General features: G+C 40.6%; 1 protein-coding gene across 1 annotated transcript in view; it reads right to left on the bottom strand.

Annotated features, from left to right (window-relative positions):
• LOC117514670 (protein MTSS 1-like) overlaps positions 1-22,633 on the bottom strand; it is a 117,545-nt gene that overhangs the window by 28,409 nt on the left and 66,503 nt on the right. The window contains exons 4-9 of the mRNA XM_034175240.1: positions 11,354-11,438; positions 9,905-9,996; positions 7,992-8,066; positions 5,212-5,223; positions 374-531; positions 179-286 (exon numbers count right to left, since the gene is read on the bottom strand). Coding sequence (XP_034031131.1) covers positions 179-286; positions 374-531; positions 5,212-5,223; positions 7,992-8,066; positions 9,905-9,996; positions 11,354-11,438 — 530 coding nt within the window. The remainder of the gene's footprint in view (positions 1-178; positions 287-373; positions 532-5,211; positions 5,224-7,991; positions 8,067-9,904; positions 9,997-11,353; positions 11,439-22,633) is intronic.

Here is a 22,633-nt window from a genome sequence, read left to right as displayed (position 1 = left end):
AACTATCCGGTACAGCATGAGCCCCACCCTAAAAAAGTCACAAAAATATGCACACCAAACACAGGCCAATGAGCTCCACATTGGTGTTTTTAATTTCTTTTTAAGAGCAACAACAAAATGATTTCTAAATGACGTGATATCAGTCATAAAAGGCACACACTGTTCTAATTTTCCTCACCTGTTCACTGGCAGGGGGAAGTTTGTGTGGATCAGACGTCAGTGCTTTCAAATCATCAGAAATGGCCTGCAGATGTGTGACCTCTCCCAACATAGTAATCTCCTCATCCTGAATGAATACACAATGGAGCACAGACAATGTGAATTACCGCTGAGACGTAGCACAAGTTCTTAAGCGATCAGTAGTACTACTCACCACTACAGGCCGCAGCATGGCGACAAAGCAGCAAAATCTCTGTCTCTCCTCGATGAGCGCTTTCCTCAGGGCCTGTTTCTCCGTTTCTTCTAGCAGAAGGTATTTATCACTGACATCCTGCATGGCGCTGTCCAGCTGTGGTTGGATGTCACCACGACCTAGTAAGACATATCAGACACACACACACAAACACAAAAATGTCCCATATGCTAAATACTGCATGTTAGAACATCAATTTATAGATATACAGCAAATTCTATTTCTGTAACAATAACATGAACAGAAAACCCAACTTTTAAGCTCCACATGAAGCGTGTTGTCTGTCCACTGCATAGCAAAGCTAAAAAGGATTCTACTTCAGGCTAATCTGTCATCTGGTTTAGACAACGACAATCTATTCTGGTGAGTGTTACATCACAGCCAAAAGTGAGAACCACATGACTATCTCCTCGTCTTCCTGCTCTTAAATATTATGTTTGTGTGTGAAAGGACTTTCAAAAGCCACCTGTTCATGTGCACTTGCATATGTAAATCGTGGAAATAGCAAAAATAATCTGAAGGTTAGTCTGCTCTGTGTGTGTGCATGCACGTTATGTGTATACATGCAAAGATAAGAGAAATGAACCTGAAGCAAAATCAAGTCCTCTCACGTTCTTTGTGTTAGCAGAAAGGCTGGCAACTGCTCAAGAGGACAAGAAATTAACCTCAAAAGCATTATCTAATCACTCAAAGTACAGACACACAATAGGACTTGTACACACACACACACATACATGTACACACATATACACGCATAGCATAGATTTTGAAACATGAAGGTTAAATCAACAGTGAAGAACTTTGTGGTCTGTCTGGTGTCTAGGAAATAATAATGAACCGGGATTTTATTTCAGCATTTGACGCACCCACGCACGCACGCACACACACACCCTAGTTTTCTCCTCCTTTTTCACTATTTTTTGACATTTTATGGACAAAACAACTCATCAATTAATTGAGACAACGGACAGATTAATCAATTTTGAAAGTCGTCATTAGTTGGAGGTCACATGATGTAGGAGAGCTGTCTGTGGAGACAAACATGTAGACATAAGGTCTTAGCTAGTAGCCTTCCTTCACTATAATGTCAGAATGGTCTCACTCACTGGCTGAGTTTGTACTGCAGGAGGAAAAAAACCAAACAATTTGCATCCCTTTAAGAAAAATGGAGGTTTTCCATCTTTACTTGTAAGAATGACATTCAAACAAGATAAGTCATCTCCATTTGCATTTTAATCACATCAATAACTCAATCTGAAATTTGTTTTTAGTGAACCCAATCAAATTCTTCCAGCCTGCGCTGACCTCAGAGCAGAAAATGAGCTTTTAAAGGCCTAAACCAAGCAGTGTTGTGACATCTATCTGGCATGCAATGAAATGAGGGCACATTCTGGTTTTTCATCCAAGTACTTCAAGGCTTGGCAGACCGTTTCTCTGCATAACCAAAGCGGTCTTGGACAGACGCTCCTTTAAGATGAGGTACTTTTACTGCTGTTTTGTTGCATCCACAAGTATCTTGAAAAATGCTTAAAATCATTCCATGCAGCATCACATTACTTTTTTTTTTAAATCTTTTAACAAAACCACTTTATACCTCAACTACCCTTCACTCCTTTAAGTGTAGAGTGTAATAATTTTGTACAAATCACTGGCTAATATAATACTTTAGAGTACAGTCAATCATTCTTGACCTTTCAGCTTTAGCAGAAGGACCTGAAGGAGACCAATGAAGCTACCAACCACAAACAACTGTGTAAAGCCTGGATCCCACCGAATAATAAGCCATGAATAATGAGCCACGCATGGGTGTGTCAGCGATTATTCGAAGAATGATCCACGTTTTCATCTATCACGTATCCGCTATGAAGGTGCCTCTATGTGCCTCTTTGTACCCCACGTGCTACGTAGCAGCCTCTAGTGAGCCAGGACCGACCTGTCATTAGAGCCTCGAATGGCTCGCATCAGCCACACTAAGGCACGTAGTGCTGTGATAGTGCCATGATAACGCCATGTTGGCGCACGTTTAGGCATGGGTTTGGTCCAAACCTCCAGCCCTCCCACATCTGGTCCCTTTAAAGTGTGGGTTTTCAATTCACAGATTCACAGCAGCATTTACAGATGTCACATTTTTAAAGGCAGTCCAAAAATAGACGCTCCAGTACTGTCCCGCGGTTGTGCACTGTGCACCAGGCTGCTGTCCACCTGCAATGCACCAGACCAGCTAGAACAGAACCAAGGGTTCCTGGACAGCTCATCGCTGGCTCCGCGGTTCACTGCCTTTATTTCTTCTGTGGCTTTAAACACACATACACACACACACCGTGATCCCACTTTTAACTTTATGTTTGTCTGTTTATTTCTGCAAAATCGCTCTTTTGCGCACGTGCTGCTCTTCTCCATTCATGGACAGCCGCCTCTGTGCTCCTTCTCACTGGCTTCATTTTCCCCTTGCTTTAAACAGTCATTTCCACACCGTGATCCCACCTTTAACTTTGTGTTCGTCCGTTTATTTCTGCAAAATTGCTCTTTTGCACGCGGTGCCGTTCTGCATACAGAATGAGGTGGCTAATTATATACACCTGTGGATCAATAAAAAAAATATATATATATATTTCTTCCACAGCTTACAAGTACCGTGATACAGCTTTTAACTTTGTGTTATGTTTTTAAAATCATTTTTTTGTGCACTCTCCTTCTGTGCTGCTGCACAGCTCTGCGTTGCTTTTAGTGGCTTCACTGAAGTTATATCTTCTGCGGCTTTAAACACACATCCACTTTCATGGAGTCATCCAAATTTCAACTTTGTGTTTGTCCAAAATTGACTGAAAAATCACTCTTTTGTGAACTGGTGTTATGCCTAAATGCTCCTTTGGAGCGGGATGAGTCACTGCCTCAGTGTGCAGTGCACACACACAGTGGAGCTCATCTGATCCATTAACAACATATTAAATCAACCATAGACATACTTTTACAGCTAGGAACTGTTTTATCAAGCTATAAAAAACATTAAAAATAGTTACCTTAAGCTGTTCAAAATACATTCCACATGGACCAGGAAAGAGAGGGAAAAAAGCGTCCAGATGAAATAGTCCTCTGTGATTCCAGAAGCAATTAGATGTGTTTTCAGCATCCAAGGTTTGGCAGAAAATCATTAATCCGCTACAAAATAATTATTTTATATATATCGTCTAGTGTACAGAGCAGGTGGGATTGTGTGTGCAAGAGGGCAGCCGCTCCAAAAATTGCCTCTCAGGTCCTGCGTAGCTGCCAGGTGCACAGATAATGGGCTTTTAGCAGACTCGTAAGCACCACGCAAATGCCTCTAAGTCGTCATAGTGCCTTGTACACAAACTGCGCCATGCTGTTTTTGTTAAATTTTGAACATCTTGAAATTAGCGCCACGTTCAGAGAGGAGCCTCGTTAACTGAAGATAAGAACCACCATTCTCCCAGATAGTTGAAAAAACCCTCGTCGCAAAGAAAACATGCTGCGTGGTTCATTATTCATCCTTCATTGTTCGGTGGGACCCAGTACGCCAGGGGAATCAGAGCACTCATCAAAAATTACCCAAGGGGATCTACTTTAAAATATTAACATGCAAAGTATATAATATTTAATATTATAATAATAATAATAATATTAAATAATATTAATAATAATATTAAAAGTCTAAACAAGATATGTGTTTAACACACAAAACACAGTTTTCCTTTTCAGATCAGTGGGGTGGGGACCATTTTGTACACAAGCAGATACATATACACACTTGCTCAAATGAGATTAAATGTTCCAGTTTTCATATGATCAGTGATTGCATTAGGGTGCGCCTGCAGACCGTTCTGTGTGAGGTTGGGGTGTCACAGTCACAAAAACATCCTCAGGAGGTCACAGATCACAGATCCTCACCGTGATTAGACTATGTGCAATTATTTTACTGTAATATGGGCAAAAGTGAGGTAACAAAGTTAATTAGTGAAGAAAAAAAATCAGTAATCTGTGTGAGCCCGAGGAGCGGTAAAGCATGTGGCTGTGTCTGTGTAAATATGGTTGTTTTCAATATTTTCTGTTCCTTCAAACACATAAATAAAGCTTCAAGGAACAAAGTTGCCAAAGTAAAATTTGGTTACAATTTATAATAAGCAAGGACAGCAATTTTTCATCTTTTTGTTATTTTTTTTTGTCTGATAACTCACAAAGTAATGAATGGATTTCAATTCAATTTGGTGAGCAGATAAATAATATTCTGGGAAATAAGTGATTCAATTTTGGAGATGATCAGGAATATATTCTGGAACAAAGATCCAGAAGAATGTTTGGCACATAGTAAAATTTAACTAAAAAAAGAGGACACTGATAATGTTCTAGAAAATGAGAGCATTTATTTAGAATTTCATCTCTCTGAGCGCCACAATTGTCATGATAAATAGGTTTATAAATTGCTATTTTACCACAATAAATCAAGTCACTTGGGGCTAAAAGGCCAGATGATACACCAAGAAATTGAAGAACAACTGGCAGGAAGAATCTTAAAAGAGATGACCATTGGGATTCTATAAAAATCTGAGGTCAGCACTGTGACGTAACTATACATATCAATGTGCTGACTTACCATTCCAACCTCATATGTTAGAAAAAACTATCATATCTGAGGAGTTTGCATTCAGCTTCAACTATGTATTCTTAGTTACACTTCTTGAAGAAAAAAACAAAAAATCTTCAAATGCAACAACAGGGTTTGATTAGACATGGCACCATCAGTAACAACCTGCACAGGGCATTCAGCCTACACTTTGACTTACCTAAATTATCAGCTACGGTGCAGCATAAGGTGAAGAGAGGAATCAGAAGCACATGGGGGCAGGGAGAGGAAAAAGATCCAAGTCAACGGAATGACTGCCGCAACTAAGCACGTAAACTGACAGTTGCAGCCTTGTGAATCTGGGTGCTTGTTTGAGTTTCAGCTCTTTACCAGTATAACATTGTACCGCAGAGTACCAGTGGTGGGCACAGCTAAGATAACTGGTAATCAGCTAACAAGTGAATCAATGTAACATGTTGGTGTTTACAAATAAGTGTGCTTTTGTAAAATACGTCATTTTTTTTCATTTGTATAAAAAAACAAAGTTTCAAGATCCCCCTAAACAGCGCGTAAGCGCACGCGTGATGTCATCACAACTCTATCCGGTTAGGGAGATGAGGTTTCTTTCAATAACAAGAACTGTCAAAAAACTTTCTCGTGTGTTGGAGTTGTGTAGCGATAGGAATCGCCTTTTGAATGCTTGAATAACGATGTCAGTCGCACAAAGAAATCAAATAATAGTGAAAACATGTTCTGTGTGGTGTTATAACAGATCAATCAGTCGCTCCGTGAGGCGTCATAACATCAAGGGGTCGCATGGCAAGATAATTAGGCCGATATCGGACCCGATCTTCCCCTTCCGACAATCTTAAGGACACCCCGACAATCGTGATGACGCTAAATATAATCTTATCAGATATTCCTGCCGTGTGTGGTTTGTAAGAGCGCTCTGATCTGCTGAGAAGGAAGTGAGGAGCTAAATGTGACATGCAGCCAATCAGAAAGCGAGGTATCTGGTTCGTGTGTGAAATCTGTTTGTGTGTGTTGTTTTTACCGTGTGGCTGACACCACACACTGTACAACTAAACCTGTCAGATCTATGATTTGTTTTTATCTCCACGTGTGGGGTCTCTCAGGTTTTGGATACCTACAGATAATTTTAAAATCCTGCGGTCGACAACACTGTGATATAACCGGTCGCCAGTAGATGGCAGTGTTCTATGCATTTTGATGGCGTTATATCACACGGCCTGAATCACAACTCCGGCTTTTAGAAAAGCAACCAGAGCTTCTTCTGGCATTTTTGCATAAAACAAACACAATAATGTCTATAAACCCAGAGAATATATTCACAAGAGTTTTAGGCACAATATACAAAGAGTTTAATGTTGTTGTCCGTATGGAGCCTGATCAGAGTGTCTCAAATGCATTTCTCCTGTCATGAACTTTTACCCATAATGCACTGCACACACACATCGGCACTAGGTTCTTCAAAATTAGTGCATTACTTTAAAACTAAAACATATACCTGATATTTTCACTTTATAAAACTTCGAACGTGACGCTAATTTAAATAACTTGACCGAAATTAGTTTGGTTAAAATTCTAACCATAAGTTAAAACTCTATTCCTCTGGATGACTTGGGTGCTATTGCCAGTGTATTAGCATGGGGTCAAAAGAAATTAGTTTTTTTTCTTTTCTATGACCAGTTCTCCTTTGCCTGCAGAGGATAGAGCAGTTCATTCTGGAACCAGCTCTTATCTGTTTGTAGAGGATAGAACTGTGCATCTACTACAAAAAAAACTACATCTGCAAAAATGTTAGTGGTCTAAAAATTATCGGACCTAAACTTAGCGGAAGCTAATTGGTTCGATTACGGTTTTCAAAGTTATCTGAAAAGCTTATCCGATAATGAAAACATTATCTTCGATAATTAGCGGTTAGCGGATTAGCAGAACTGTGCCCACCACTGCAGAGTACATATTTGTACCCTATGAAAAATATAAAACCAAAACTATTGACTATGTACTGTACTTGTATGTTTTTGAACCTGACCATCCAGCATTTCTCAACTCTATTAGATGATTATAATATAGACATGAATTTGAATGATTGTCCAAACACTCCTGAATGCAGGCAGCTGCAGGGAAATGACGCTAAGTTTATGCGTCACTATGAATAATAAAAAATTATGTGTATACGTGTAGGACAGAAAATATGAAACCACGAACAAATCTGCAGGGGCAGTCAGAAGACTCGCTGACTTATTTGGGTAAAAGTTCACTTTACCATTACTCAGCGTCTTTTGACTGTAAGAATCTGTCACTTAGTAATTCAAACCTGCAACTGTCAATATGCTCAAAGAACACACGTCTTAATTCCTTTTTTGTGTAAGGTATTCATTTTATCTGGGCAGGTGAACGCATGTGTAGAATCGGAGCCAAGACAATTTTAGAGAGAAAAGCGCCTGCCCTTGGAGTGTTTACCAAGTAAGGCAATGTTTAGCATTACTGGAGCTGCACACAGCTAACCAGAGAGGACAAACATCAGTACACATCAAGTTCTGTCAAATGAAAAGTTAATAGAGCATATCTCAGAGTGGGACATTTTCCTAACCAACATGAATTATGAACTATTTCTCCACATTTCTACAACTGACAACACACTTGGTTTACAGCTAATGTCGCTGAGTCACATTTCTAATGAATTCACATTAAAAAAATAATTTATATTGACATATTCTCTTATATTTAAAAAAAAAAATCATCTTCAGGCAAAGTAAGATCACAATGCTATACCTTTTTTGCTAACTGCACCAGTAAGACCTGAGAAAGAGCCGGATATGCAGACTTTACGTTGGGGGGTTTCAAATCTATAGCTACAAGATATTTACTGACGGCACTGAAGATTTAAAACTTATCTCCACCCTCAATAGCAAAATAAATGCAGTTGTATTTGTCATTTTGTAAATCTAAAACAAGCGCCAAATGTTTCCTTACCTTTCTTTGCTTTCTTCTGAAGTTTCAGTGTGTCAGAGGATCTCTTCTTAATTTCCTGGCGAGCTCTCTTATACTCTGGTTCAAACAGACAAGATCAAAAAGTTACTGAATTGTATCGAAACATGAGCTTCACGTACAAGTACAATTTTTAGTAACATTTGGCATTTTCTTCATTACCCTCCAAATTGTGCAATTTGAAGTAGTGAAGTGAAAATACACATAATAGAAATAAGTATTTTGAAAATCTCAACTATTGCAAAAAGGATTTTACACTTACATGAGGTGGTTTTTTTCAGGCGATTTGAAAATGTATTTCGCAAAATTGCATTGGAAACACTTTTATGCTATTACAGGCCACATGATGTACATAAAGAGTCACATGATTTTCTAAAATACATGAGGCTGTACATGTGGATGAAGCAAGAGACACGGACCTTGTTAAACTTTATTAAAGATAACGTGATGGTAATACTGAACTTGAGAAAAAAAAAACAACAACAACAACCCCCCCCACCCCACCCCCCCCCAAAAAAAACAAAACAAAACAAATACAAAAACAATGAAATGGCAGAATTTAGGGGGAATACCCTTCCACTGCCGTGACTACTGGAATTACACTTCTTCTAAGACCTTCTCTGGAATGACAGTTACTGCTGTGTGCAGAATGAACATTTATGGTGAACCCGTGTAAGGTGTGTCAGAGTGTTGCACTCTTAAAGTACAACTAAAGGCCCTCTGACACGAGCATGACTTTGATTTGTGCACTTGCACAACCTGTGTCATGCAGGAGAGTAAACTAGTCTTTACCTGGTGTAGACTGAACGTGAGAGGGGCACTGGTGCGTGCAAGTGCTACGTGGCACAAAGTAATCGCCAACATGTTGTGCAGCTGGTCAAGTCGAGTAAAGAAGAACAGAGCGAGTGGTGACGTCAGCGGATTGCATCAGAGCGCAGCTTGTCTGAAGGATTATAACAAGATGTTAAATCTATCAAAAACACACTAACAGCTGCGCACAAGAAGGAAAGAACACACAACTGTTTTACCAAGCCACGACAATGTAAACACGACAAATTACCTTTTTAGACTGCTCAAAATGCTTTCTGCAGCTTGTTAGGCGTGTGCGCGCTAACGGCTGAGGCGGTCCTCTGTGATTCAGGAAGTGATTAGTGCCGTTTTCAATGGCCAATTTGCAGAGAAAATGATTACTCTGACACGGAATAATGATTTCATATACACAGCGTCCAGCACAGAGCACATGGCCTGTGGTGGAACAAAGATCGGCATCCAGCTGGGAACACAGCGGTTGGGATCGTCACGACAGGCGTGCAAGTGTGTGAATCAAAATCATGCTCGTGTCAGGGTGCCTTAAGTTAATGCGCTAGACTTCAGATCTGCTTTTAGGTCGTCTGAAGTGCAAATGGTTTGTTGAGACATGCAATATGAATGCATTAGCTTTTCACTTGTTCACGCCTCATTTTTACACCTCATTGTGCACACCCATCTGTGCACAGAAGAGTGCAAGTATATGTGGTACTGAAGACAAATGAGCCCTGGGCATGAAAATGACAACTGCATCAGGTGGAAACTTGCAATGACACTAGCACTGTATCACGTGCCGCTTTGTGCAGGAAAGATAGGGCCCTGCGTCTGCCTAAAAGAAAAGATTAAATGAAACAATGCCCAACATTTCCAGGAATTTCCTCACAGTCTGCTTGTCTCTTTCCATTTAGAGCTGTTACTATGTAATCTTTACCTATAATATAGCCCAATTAGTGCACAAAAGGTGATAAATTGAGAACACTGCAAAATTTACATGGCTTGAAAATGTTTCTGATGTATCCTGGCATTACACAAATTTTTAGTGTTCGGCGCATTTTGCATATTCCATCTTCATTTGCATGTGCTTGTTTTACCTTTAGCATGGTCTTTGTCCAAAGTGTTGACTCCTCTCTTCCACTCTTCCATCTTTTCCGTCAGAGGGTTGATCAAATCCTCCAAAAAGACCCTAAAAAAAAAACAAAACAAAAAAACAACAACAACATGATTAGGTTAGATTGCTGACTTATAATCAGGGGTCAACATGAACAATAGTACGAGTACAGTACTAATAAGCATTTTAAAATAACATAATTGTTTTAAGTTACTGTAAAGTTTATCCATCTTAATATATAGTGATAAGTGAAAGTTTTAGATGCTTCAAACTTTTGAATTGTCCAAACATGTCCATGGCAACAAAAACAAAGTCAGAATTTTTGTCTACGTCATCAGTTGAATTTGATTTAATTTAATTTATACATATGAGCATTACCCAACTTTTAAACGCCATTTTAATTTATTCGGGTGTCACAGATTTCACATCAGTGCTTTCTTTATTTTATGCGTTTCCTAATTATCAGCCCTGTATATGGTCTCATCTGTTAACAGTGACAGGCTCAAATTGAGGTATGTGTTTTAGATATGCGTCAGACTGAGTGTCACAGCAGTAAGTGAGAAGCTTGTGCAGTCATGTCTGTTGATCATTACTCGACTGTTCACAGCTTCTGAGCTGTATCTCTGTGTAGTGAAGCAGCTGGGAGCAGCTGCAGGCTCAGGGAATGAAACTAAAATTAGACATCTTCATCTTCCATTTCTACATACTGCGCATGTGTGTGTAGCCACCAAATCTCCCTGTGCACAACCTCTTCTATGGAGATCCAGTGGAATCTTTACTAAAATGCCACCCCATATTAGAGGGACCCTTGTCTGTGTAGTGTGTGGCTGCACTAAAACACTTCAAATTCCTGTGTTGCCAGACAAATTGTCTCTTTCATAGTGTTCCATTGAAAGGGAAAAGGGCACTTACACACATGCACGCGCACACACGCTGTACATGGTGGGATATTTTGAACTCCATTCTTTTATTTATTTTTTCTGTATTTTTTTTTTTTTTACATGATCCCCAAATTAACCCATGCATTTTCCCCATCTATTCTAAGTCTGAAACATCCTCCTACATGTCTGACATCTGATTCTCAACCATCTCTCTCCACAGCTGCTTTAAAGATGATCATAATCACCATCACAAAAGTTTAATCTATGTATGAAACTGCTTCCTCAGATCTCCTGTTTCCCTCTTTACAGATCACTTCACTGGAGTTCCACTGTGAGGTAACAGTTTAGGTTCAAGTGAACTCAGTTATTATTTCCACAACAGTAAAAAATTGTTTATCGTCCAAAGTTTGAAAAAGGTCAATAAATTGCAGGCGAAGGTTTTCGTCAGAGCTTGAAATTCATATTATAAGCGATCAATATCTCAGAAACAGCTCTGTGCTTGAGGCAACATGAAAAAATGCAGGACATAAATATAGCGTAGGGCTCCTTACATGGAAAACTGCTTGAGTTTGGCCTCTATGCTGCGGTGTCTCATACACATCCTGGTCAAAGCTGAGCCAATGTCTCTGGTCCCACCTAAAACATACATACATACATATATACATATATATATATATACAAAAAAAATACTGTTCAAAACCATCAACCACATGAATTTGTCATCCATTCCCACAAGAAATCAAACGTCAAAATGAATATATGAGAATGTAAATAAATTATGATGAATGCACACAGTAGTAATGAGACCGGAGAAGGTGCTCATGCATTTTCACTTTTCCAAAACTAAATTTTCAGTGAACCATTAAGTCAGTTCTGCACTACAGTGTCAGGTTCGAGGTGCACAGGTGAATCTGAGTATGTCTCTTGTCTTCTGACAAATGAAACATCTACAGTAATTCACTATTCACTCACACTTGACACAGTGCTTTGACAAAGTGTGTTCAAGGTGAGGAAGAAGTTGTTTATGGTGCATGAATACCAAGAATAACAAATGAAGTACTGCAAAAAGTATGAGCCTTCTTGATGATTAGAGTCACTGCAAATAGCCCACTTTGGCTCCGATACCATGAATCTACTCCGGACACCCTGAACAGACTCTGGAATTTATTGGCATAAGATCATTTACATGAAAAAAAAACCCCTGCATGTAAAAGGTAACTGTGCAAACTAATGTACATTTGAAGTCGTATTCAGGTGTAATACTGTTACAGACCTTCTGAGTGAAAGCTAAGAACAGTGGCAGCTTGTACATATGGGTGACTGTGCAAAGTACAACCAGAGGAAAAAAAGAAGAAAAGAGATGGAGTTTTTCGGCTGTGAAGTGGTGCTTCGTGAAATACCGCCCATTTAGGATGACTTCAGCTGTGCCGAATCCTCATACTGACTGCTCTCATAGATTTGATGTAAAACCCATATAACCTTGTGCAAAATATAACATGATGAAATAATTTTAAACATAGTAAGAGTTTAATACTGAAAAAAGCAGACGACTCCTGAGAAGAGTAGCTATTGAATAAAAATTGCTGAATCCCAAGACTTGAACTGGGGTTTTTACACAAGATTCGATATGTGACTATTATCCATCCTCACATGACCAAAATGACAGATGACCACATAAGTGTTGATGTCCACAGTTCAGTCATTGTCAAACATAGGATTTAAATTTTATTCAAAACGACATTTACAGTGAACTGGGCATAGGTGGCCACGAGCCTTAAGGGAAATCTGTGTTGTGCTGCTATCTGGTGTTTACTGGTGGTATTGTTGCATGATGTGACAAGACAATAGCAAGTTTGCCAGATGACTACTTCCCCAATACAATGTAACAAACTGTCTAGTTAGCTATATATTAATTACTGAATGGGTCACCTTTGCCATCATTGCAGCAATTGAATTGAGCCCCCCTGACAAATTTGTCAGGAGCCACCACTGGCCTAGAAATTGTGCTCTTCCTTTCCATAGGCTAACAAGCTGTCCGGTGGAAGGCCTCAGGAGACTTGATGCTGACTGACAGAACTTTTGTGTGGCTTCTCAGCATGACGAGCCCGTTTCTCTGCAGGACTTTCACACGACTGTGTGTATACATATGAGAGAGAGAGAGAGAGAGAGAGAGAGAGAGAAAAGAGTGGGGGGTAGACTGTAGAGCAAGGGATCCAGTGTGAAATGTGGACTTTTTGTCACATTTTGTGTTGTCTGATGCCGTGTAAATCTACTGCAACACTGCTGACTGCACAGTCTGTGTTGAATCCACACACACACACACACACACACACACACACACACACACACACACACACACACACACACACACACACACACACACACACACACACACACACCTGTCACTCAAATTATTCACTTCCACATCTCATAGGTGTTCATTAAACCAAGGCGTTTAAAACTTGTGGCTGTAGTAAGGCTGTCTGTGAGCCTGTCCAGTGTCCACTCAGTGACCATGTTTAGAAACAGTCCAGAATCTCAGGTAATCTAACATTAAATTCAGTTCTGGTAGAGGAACTAATGAGACATGTTGACAACATATAGGCACCAAGTGTTATCGGGCAGGATAATAATACATCAAACTTAGCCTTTGACAAAATTAGGGCTGCAACTAATTTGGATAAACAAGAGACTCAAACCAATAAATCGATTATCAAAAGAGTTGTCAATTTATTTAAGAGTTGGTTAATCATCAGTTAATTAATCACTGCAGTGGTAATCAAAATCATAAAAAGTAATAAAATAAATAAATAAAATACAATGGACCTGACATTCTAATTTCACTTTCTTTTTTAAAATAATGAGGACGTCTACATTGTCTGGTGAGTAGATTATAATAACTTGAGCTTTGTGCTCTGCTTGCTGCACACTACTGACAGAATTTCTCAAAATATGAAAGGAGTTGAGAACAAAGTGTCCGTCTCTTCCCACTTCAGTCCTGAGCCCGCTGAATTGAGCATCGCGCTCAATGCATGTGCACAGCTGACCTTTGCTGAAAGTCCACAGCTGTGGAAAATAACAAGCATTCCCAACTTTTTCCAAGTCTCTGCTCTGCAGGACCAGTATCCTGAATGAATTTGAATCAGATTTTATCCTGAAAAGATTCTAAATAAAATTATTACCGTTTCCCTCTCATCAGACAATGTAGACATCCTGATCCCTTATTTAAAAAAGACAGAATCTGAAGTTATAAACTTAGGTCAGCTTTGCTCATTTTCCTATTTTTTATTTATTTTTTTTTAGTTTTCATGGTTTTGACAGGCTAATTTGTTTTTTTATTCACTGATATGGTTTATGCTGCAATTTCATACACAATTAAGTGTTGTTTTATTTAAAAATATTACATACATACACCTTGTTTTCATTTTTCATTGAGAACTGCAGGCAAATGTTCCTTGTTTTCACTTCTCATCAAGTTCTTTTTTTAAAGAGAAAGCAAAGTAGTATGTCTTTTTGTGTGTGTGTGTGATCCGTAGCAAAAAAAACTGTATCCCATCCAAACCGCGGGTTTTGTGATCCGTGGCACCGCTACAGCCAAAGGTTCCCCAATTAACCACAAATTATGTCAATTACTCATTCAGAAGCTTTTACAGGTAATTGCACCAATTTCTGGATTATTTTGGAGTCTTCCACGTTGTTTAAAGAGGCATTCATCTTTGTGTATGTAAACTGCTGCACTGAAAATCTAACAGAGTGAAGGAAAACAGAAATAAAAAATTATAAAAAAAATGATTTTTATACATGGAAATAAAGGAGGCATTCTGACTTAATAGAAACTGTTTGCTAAAACAGCTTCCTTGTTTCCATCATATAACCTAAACTGAACATAATTTTGACTTTGTGCCATCAATAGGCTGTACTGACAATTCACAGGATAATAACTGGTTTTCAGATACTCTGCAGTTATTTTTCCTTTCTCCTACCAAGAAAACGAATGCATTTTAAACTGTCCAAACACTGACTGGCAAAACAGAGACACAGATCAGACAGCAATGCTTTTCTGTCTATATATAGCAAATTAAAATGCTCTACACCCTTTCATCCTTGTAGAATGCCAATCCCAAAGAGTGCATTCATGACCATTTTCCCTTCTATCCATTCATTCATCAATTCCTCTTTTACCGAGTGCTTGTTATTGCAGAGGGTGTGTCTAGTTTGTTCCATAAAAGAACTTTCTCATACAACACCGTACTATAACCCTCATTCATTCCTGGGCTGACTTGTTTCGACATCCTATCCATCCATTTAACCACCTCTTCCTAACCAGGAGTGCTTGTTATTCCTCAGGGTGTGGCTGATTGACGCCACAGTGGCACGGGAGGCCAAACCTTCAGACCACAGAGCCTGAAAAAATGTACAATGCTCCCTTCTGTGTGACATGATGTGGACACAGTAGAGTACAAGTACAGTTAGATTCATAAGTAGATGAACAGTGAAAATGTTTGCAATCTGGCCTTTTAACAACACCACAATGAAGTTCAAATGAAACAAAATTATATTTTTGTTAAAGCCCCTTGAATTCAAGATGAAGGCCTACAGTAGAAACACATTTTGTTTCATCTGAATTCCATTATGGTGGTGTTAAGAGGCCAGATTACAAACATTTTCACTGTTCATCTACTTATGAACCTACACTAACCATTTAGCAGTTACGACCATTTGTATACACAGGGCCCCCATTTTCAGAGTCTGTAAGAAATAGGAGGATTATTGCTCATCCAAATCAGTTTTTCCACCAGGTTTTTAAAAACAAATCAAGGGGATGGATATATGAAAATTCAGTAGGTATATCTTATATATTATATTCCAATTCTAAGGTGGAACTATGCTAGTATACTAAGGTATATCTAAATACCTAAAAAGGAAGAGTAAAATAGAACAGTAGAGCCACTTAGGTGCCTGGTCTTGAGAATCAGGGATGGTAGGTTGAAAAGCTTTTTTATCCCACGGGAACTGTCCCTATCTACCTAAGCACCTCAAGAAAAAAGGATATATATAAAATAATAAATAATAAGACATATGAAAGATACATCTATATATATATATATATATATATATATATATATATATATATATATATATATATATACACTCAACAAAAATATAAACGCAACACTTTTGGTTTTGCTCCCATTTTGTATGAGATGAACTCAAAGATCTAAAACTTTTTCCACATACACAATATCACCATTTCCCTCAAATATTGTTCACAAACAAGTCTAAATCTGTGATAGTGAGCACTTCTCCTTTGCTGAGATAATCCATCCCACCTCACAGGTGTGCCATATCAAGATGCTGATTAGACACCATGATTAGTGCACAGGTGTGCCTTAGACTGCCCACAATAAAAGGCCACTCTGAAAGGTGCAGTTTTATCACACAGCACAATGCCACAGATGTCACAAGATTTGAGGGAGCGTGCAATTGGCATGCTGACAGCGGGAATGTCAACCAGAGCTGTTGCTCGTGTATTGAATGTTCATTTCTCTACCATAAGCCGTCTCCAAAGGCGTTTCAGAGAATTTGGCAGTACATCCAACCAGCCTCACAACCGCAGACCACATGTAACCACACCAGCCCAGGACCTCCACATCCAGCATGTTCACCTCCAAGATCGTCTGAGACCAGCCACTCGGACAGCTGCTGAAACAATCGGTTTGCATAACCAAAGAATTTCTGCACAAACGGTCAGAAACCGTCTCAGGGAAGCTCATCTGCATGCTCGTCGTCCTCATCGGGGTCTCGACCTGACTCCAGTTCGTCGTCGTAACCGACTTGAGTGGGCAAATGCTCACATTCGCTGGCATTTGGCACGTTGGAGAGGTGTTCTCTTCACGGATGAATCCCGGTTCACACTGTCCAGGGCAGATGGCAGACAGCGTGTGTGGCGTCGTGTGGGTGAGCGGTTTTCTGTTGTCAATGTTGTGGATCGAGTGGCCCATGGTGGCGGTGGGGTTATGGTATGGGCAGGTGTCTGTTATGGACGAAGAACACAGGTGCATTTTATTGATGGCATTTTGAATGCACAGAGATACCGTGACGAGATCCTGAGGCCCATTGTTGTGCCATACATCCAAGAACATCACCTCATGTTGCAGCAGGATAATGCACGGCCCCATGTTGCAAGGATCTGTACACAATTCTTGGAAGCTGAAAATGTCCCAGTTCTTGCATGGCCGGCATACTCACATGTCACCCATTGAGCATGTTTGGGATGCTCTGGACCGGCGTATACGACAGCGTGTACCAGTTCCTGCCAATATCCAGCAACTTCGCACAGCCATTGAAGAGGAGTGGACCAACATTCCACAGGCCACAATTGACAACCTGATCAACTCTATGCGAAGGAGATGTGTTGCACTGCATGAGGCAAATGGTGGTCACACCAGATACTGACTGGTATCCCCCCCAATAAAACAAAACTGCACCTTTCAGAGTGGCCTTTTATTGTGGACAGTCTAAGGCACACCTGTGCACTAATCATGGTGTCTAATGTAGAAGAATTTTTAGGTCCTTATTTGAACTATGATGAACTATCAAGTGTCCTGATCCGAACTGTATGTCCTCTGGTTGAACTAGCAGGTGTTCAACCCAAAAAAAAGGGCTCTATTAATCATTCAGTCTGTCAGGGGCTTTCCAACGCCTTTTAGGTGCTTTCCCGCAGGCCACGTGCAGGGGCCTCAGGCCAGCTGCACGTGTGACTGAGGCCACGTGCGGGGGGGGCCTCAGGCCACCTGCACCTGTGGCTGAAGGTCTTTTAAAAAAAATCAGTTGTAAATCCTTCACGTTTTAATGGGAGCGTTTGTCACATTGAAATAATGGCCTAACACCTGCTTAGGGTTCACTAGAGGACGCTTCCAATAGAAAACCATGTCTTGGGAATGAAATAAATAAAAAAGTCGAAGGAGGAGCGATGCCCGCGGGTCTCCAATAAATAGATGAGCGCGGTTGTCATATTCAGTCTCTCTAGAGGACTCAGTTTGTCTAAGCTCTGTGTCAAAGGCTTAAATAAACTTAAAAACTCTGTGCATTTTATCTTGCTTAAGGCTGAATTATTCTAAAGTGTTGTGTCCTTTTCTAGCATATCACTTGCAATTAGTTTGTGTTATCTAAAAGACGACATCCTGAGAAGACTAAAGACGAGCCACGACAGAACTTGGCGAGCCAGCTTCAGGAGGGTCCAGGGGCATTCCGGCAGCCTGGGGCAGTCCAGCTCATCCCTCCAGACCGTAAATAACAGTGATCACGACTAAAAGGTAAGCAGAAACCTTTTATAATTTCTGCACGATTTGGAGGAGTGAGTCGGGATTTCCGCCCAAGTTGACAGGTGATATTTTTAATTGCCTCTTACCCAAAAGAACCTGGACTAAAAAAATTGATAAGAGACCAAAAAAAGATAAGATTGAAAATTATCAGGCCTTGTAGATAAAATGCTCAGAAGGTGTGTGTGTTCCCGGGAAAAAAGAATGTCTGTGTGAGTGAAAGGTCAGGAATGTTCATGAACTCTGGTGCGGAAAAGAGTGCGTGGAGAATTAACCTGGATGCTTGGGGAATAATTGGTGTTGAAATTCGTTACTAACGTGCCGGCTGATAGCATGCGCTGTAGGGGTTAATTTAGGGGAGTATACTGACAAATAGATACAAGGTAATACAAGGTTATTTAAAGAGTTTAACAGAGACTGAAGTGAAATAAGTGAGAAAAAAGAGTTTAACAAGAGAATACGTGCAGAGAAAGCACAAGATAAGCGCCTGAGGGGGCGCAGTAGAAATACCGTACGTAATAAAGAGATTTAAAGAGAAAAGTGCAAAGTAGCACAGCTGACAGTAAGTAAAAGAGCTCAATAAAGGACGTCATTTTTTAAGAAAAGAGAAAAACTATATATAAAAAAAAATAAAATAAATGAAGAGTTAGTGCAGAATACATGAGAATTAATGAAGCAGAAAATAGTGCAGTAAGGCACCAAATACACGCTTGTGGGGCGTGGGAGAAGAATAAGTAATTAAGTACACAGTAATATGAGTTTTTTATAAGAAAAGAAAAAGAGAATATTTTCAGTGCAAAGGCACATTAAGCTCACGAGGAGCTCAGTAAGTGAAAAAAAAGTAGAAGAAAGTGCAGAAAGGCACAGGATACGCACGCGAGGCGCGGTAAGGCGTAGAAATAAATGAAATATTGTATGCTCAGAGAGGAGCTGGTGAAAAATAATATATTAAGCACAGGATTCGCACGCGAGGCGCGGTAAGGCGTAGAAGTAAATGAAATATTGTACGCTCAAAGAGGGCTTGTAAAAAAAATAATATATGAAGTTGCTGGCAGCGCCGGAGAAGCTGTCTAACGTGAAGAAGACATACATATTTAAACAGAACACATTGGTGTTAAGTGATTAAAAAGGTTGTTTAAAGCCGCGGAGTGAAAAGTGGCAGAAGTCTAGATAGAGATATATAGAAAGTTGTTTTTAATAATTTTTGTGTATAAAGCTTTTGAAGATTGGTGTGTGGGAGAGCGGGGAGTTGCAGGCAAAGCTGTGAGGGCTTGCAGGCTGGCTGACATACAAGATTAATGTGAAAGAGTACGAGAAGGAGGAGGCGTTTAGACCCAACAGAAGGACTTGGGAGGTGCATGACAGGCAGAGAGGAAAGTGTGAAACAGAGACAGTGAAGAAAAAGACAGGATAAGAGACTGCTATGTAAATACAGAGAAGGTAGATATTATTTCAAAGAAAGAAAACTAATAAACAAACATAGCAGAAGAAGACGAGAAGCAGAAAGTTAAAAAATTAGAAGGAAAATAGAAAGTCGGGAGCAAAGACATTAGGAAGTGTTAGGGTTGTAAGAGGAGTAAAGAAATAAAATTGGTTATAAATCAAAAGAGTTAAAGCTTAGATTATAGTGAAAAAGCTGACAGACTGATCAATGCTTGGGACAGTCATTGATGGGAGACTTAAGTGATGATGAAATAATACTCCCAGAACATTACTTGACTGACGGAGACATCGAAACCCAGGGAATCAGGACACATTTTTGGCTGGAAAGGACCTATTTTGACAGGGTAGGAGCAGAACATTGGCAGGACGAACAAGAGATCAATCAGAAATTATGGCAGATTACTAAGGTAGTCAATCTGAAGCAAAAGAAAGAACAATTCCCTCTAATTAATTGGGAGCTGCTGATAAGACGTCTGTGGCATCAGGGTTTAACCCCGTGGCTGGAGCTGCTTTGTGCTGATCCTAATAAAGAACTTAGCATACCATTAAATCATTTAGTAACACTGCCAACCGATCCAGGTGAAGAACTGTTTCCTAGGTTGACTCTGACTGTGGTCCCAAGGAAGGTTCGGTGGGAAACAGGTAAATTTTCGTATTTAGTTAAAGAAAAAGAAGACGGGCAAAACAGTTGGAAATTTAATCCTTTTAAGGGTTTAAAATACAAAACAGGTGTTACAGCCAGCAAGTTATTGGTCTGGATCAGGACAGCCCCTGAGGGACTACCAGAACACCATAGAAACACCTCACATAGCGTTTGTCAGGGTTACATGGGTAACTCTCAAGGTCAAGGTCGGGAAAGTACCCCGCTAGACTTAGTACTAAGAAAATATCCAGGAAAACGCATTAAGGCCAACCAATGTATGAAAAAGTGGCACAAAAGGTCACATGGGGGCAGGCAATGGCCTTTGGAGGGATCATTTGATCCGGTGATGTGTGAAGCAGTTGCGGTAGAAATACAGAAAAAAGAAATTAAAGATCAGCAGAAGAACGTGAATAACAACAAAAAACGCACTGAAGAAAAAGAAGTTTTGGCCTTGTTCAAGCAGGAAGCACAGAGGCTACAGCAGAAAAGAGGAAAAATGACAGAGGAAAGATCCAAAGAAACTAAAGCCAGTGCACCGAGCTGGGAAGCAGAGCCACCCCCATATAAACGTCATGATATGGGAAAGACGGCTGGACAATTTGTATTAGGAACTCGTGAAGAGGACCAAGGCATGGATGTGGAGGGCAAATTCACACTGACACTAAAAGCTCGAGAGCCACAAGGAGACAGGTCCTCAGTCTGTCAAATGGATCATACAAGGTCTCCAAGTCCGAAAGTAAGTGGTCGCTCACCACGACCAGCAGGGGGGGCCACAAATAACAGTGACACGGAGGCAGACGAGGATAAAGAGAGAGACCTGAAGGCTCCGCCTGCACATCGAGGTCCACTGAAAACCGTCCCCTCCCACCATAAGTCAGCCGACTGGACCTTCACAGGCTATAGAGGCTCCGAAGAGTGGCACAAGAGCTTCTGTGACACACTGGATCTGGCCAGAAGAGATAATGAAGAACTAGCTGAGCAGCTTCGGCTAGCGAAGGAAAGAATACAAAGACATAGGGACGCCGAGGAAAGAAGAATATTACAACAATCGACGCCCAATCAAGGGAATCACATTATACAGCCACCCACCAGAAAAATTTCTGGTGAGATCGTCATTGAGAGTGCAAAAGAGGCCCGACTCAGGCAAAGACAACAATGTGTAGCCAAAGACATAGCGGCTTTAGAACAGAATATAACCGACTGGATGGACTGCCTGGAACCAGTCAGTCGCACTCGATCTGGAAGACAGTATGGAGCCCCCACAGAAGAAGAGGAGGACGAAGACCTCATATGCCCATTGGTGGTTAGAAATGGTCATCATGTGTATACCCCATGGAGCTGGACAGACATGGTGGGGCTGGCCAACAGGCTGCCAGACATCACCCAAGGAGCTGGGAGATGGATAACTGCCTTAGAAGAAGGCACTGCAGGGGTAACCTTGTCTTTAGGTGACATAAAAGCCTTGCTAATGCATGTCATGGGAAAACATGACACTGAAGAATTAGCAGGAAAGGTTGGACTAACACAAATGATGGGCACTAATCAACATGATGAAGTCCCCTTTAATCGCTATAGAAACTCCATGTGGGAAGGACTGAGAAGAAAGTACCCTGAGGTCTTGGATCCCTCTAAATTGGATGATGAGGAGTGGACACCTGAAGAGTGCCCAAAGAAGTTCCTGCACCGATTCCAGAAGAGATGGGCGGAGGAAACAGGAAATGCATGGAACCATTCTCCAGCAACTGAAATCCTGTTTAAAATAACTGTAAAAAAGGCTCTACCAGATGAGGTTCTGAAAGCCCTAGATGGAGTCGTGGGACTATCAAAAATGAATTGGGCTTTATACTCTGAGCATATTTGTCACCATCTTGAAATCTACAAGAAAGAAAAACAAAAAGAAGAAGATGCAGCAAAATCCCTGACGACAAAATTGGTGCAGATGCAGTTGGGAGAGCTAACCAAAGTCAAGAAAGAAAAAACAAAGACCCAGGCACCAATGATGATCCCTGTTCCTTCTGAGCCGGCAAGCCTAGGCCCTACGGCAAACACTGCTGCCACCATACAGGCACCTGTGGTAACAGCCACACAGAGCCCCCAGGGAGCAGCAGGGAGCACTGCTGCAGGAGAAGTCTCGGCACCAGTGGAGCATCACTATCACTACCATAGCACTGGCACACCCGGAAATGGACCCACCTACAGTCATGGGCGGAGAGGAGAGTCACGGAACTTTCCAGGTCAAAGAGGAGGGTGGCGAAGAGGATCTCGCCAACCTTCATTTGGAAGCAGATTCCAGAACTTAGCTCCCAGGAACAGTCAAGCGGGACCGCCTATGGGACCAACACCCCCAATAGGGGATCAACCCTCTAATGAGTGTTGGAGCTGTGGACAACCTGGACATCGAATGAGAAATTGTCCGGCCCGGC

Source organism: Thalassophryne amazonica, chromosome 7, assembly GCF_902500255.1.
Source record: "Thalassophryne amazonica chromosome 7, fThaAma1.1, whole genome shotgun sequence".
Classification (NCBI taxonomy): Eukaryota; Metazoa; Chordata; class Actinopteri; order Batrachoidiformes; family Batrachoididae; genus Thalassophryne; species Thalassophryne amazonica.
Note: the sequence above shows the minus strand (reverse complement) of the source record. Positions and strands in the feature narration are given on the sequence as shown.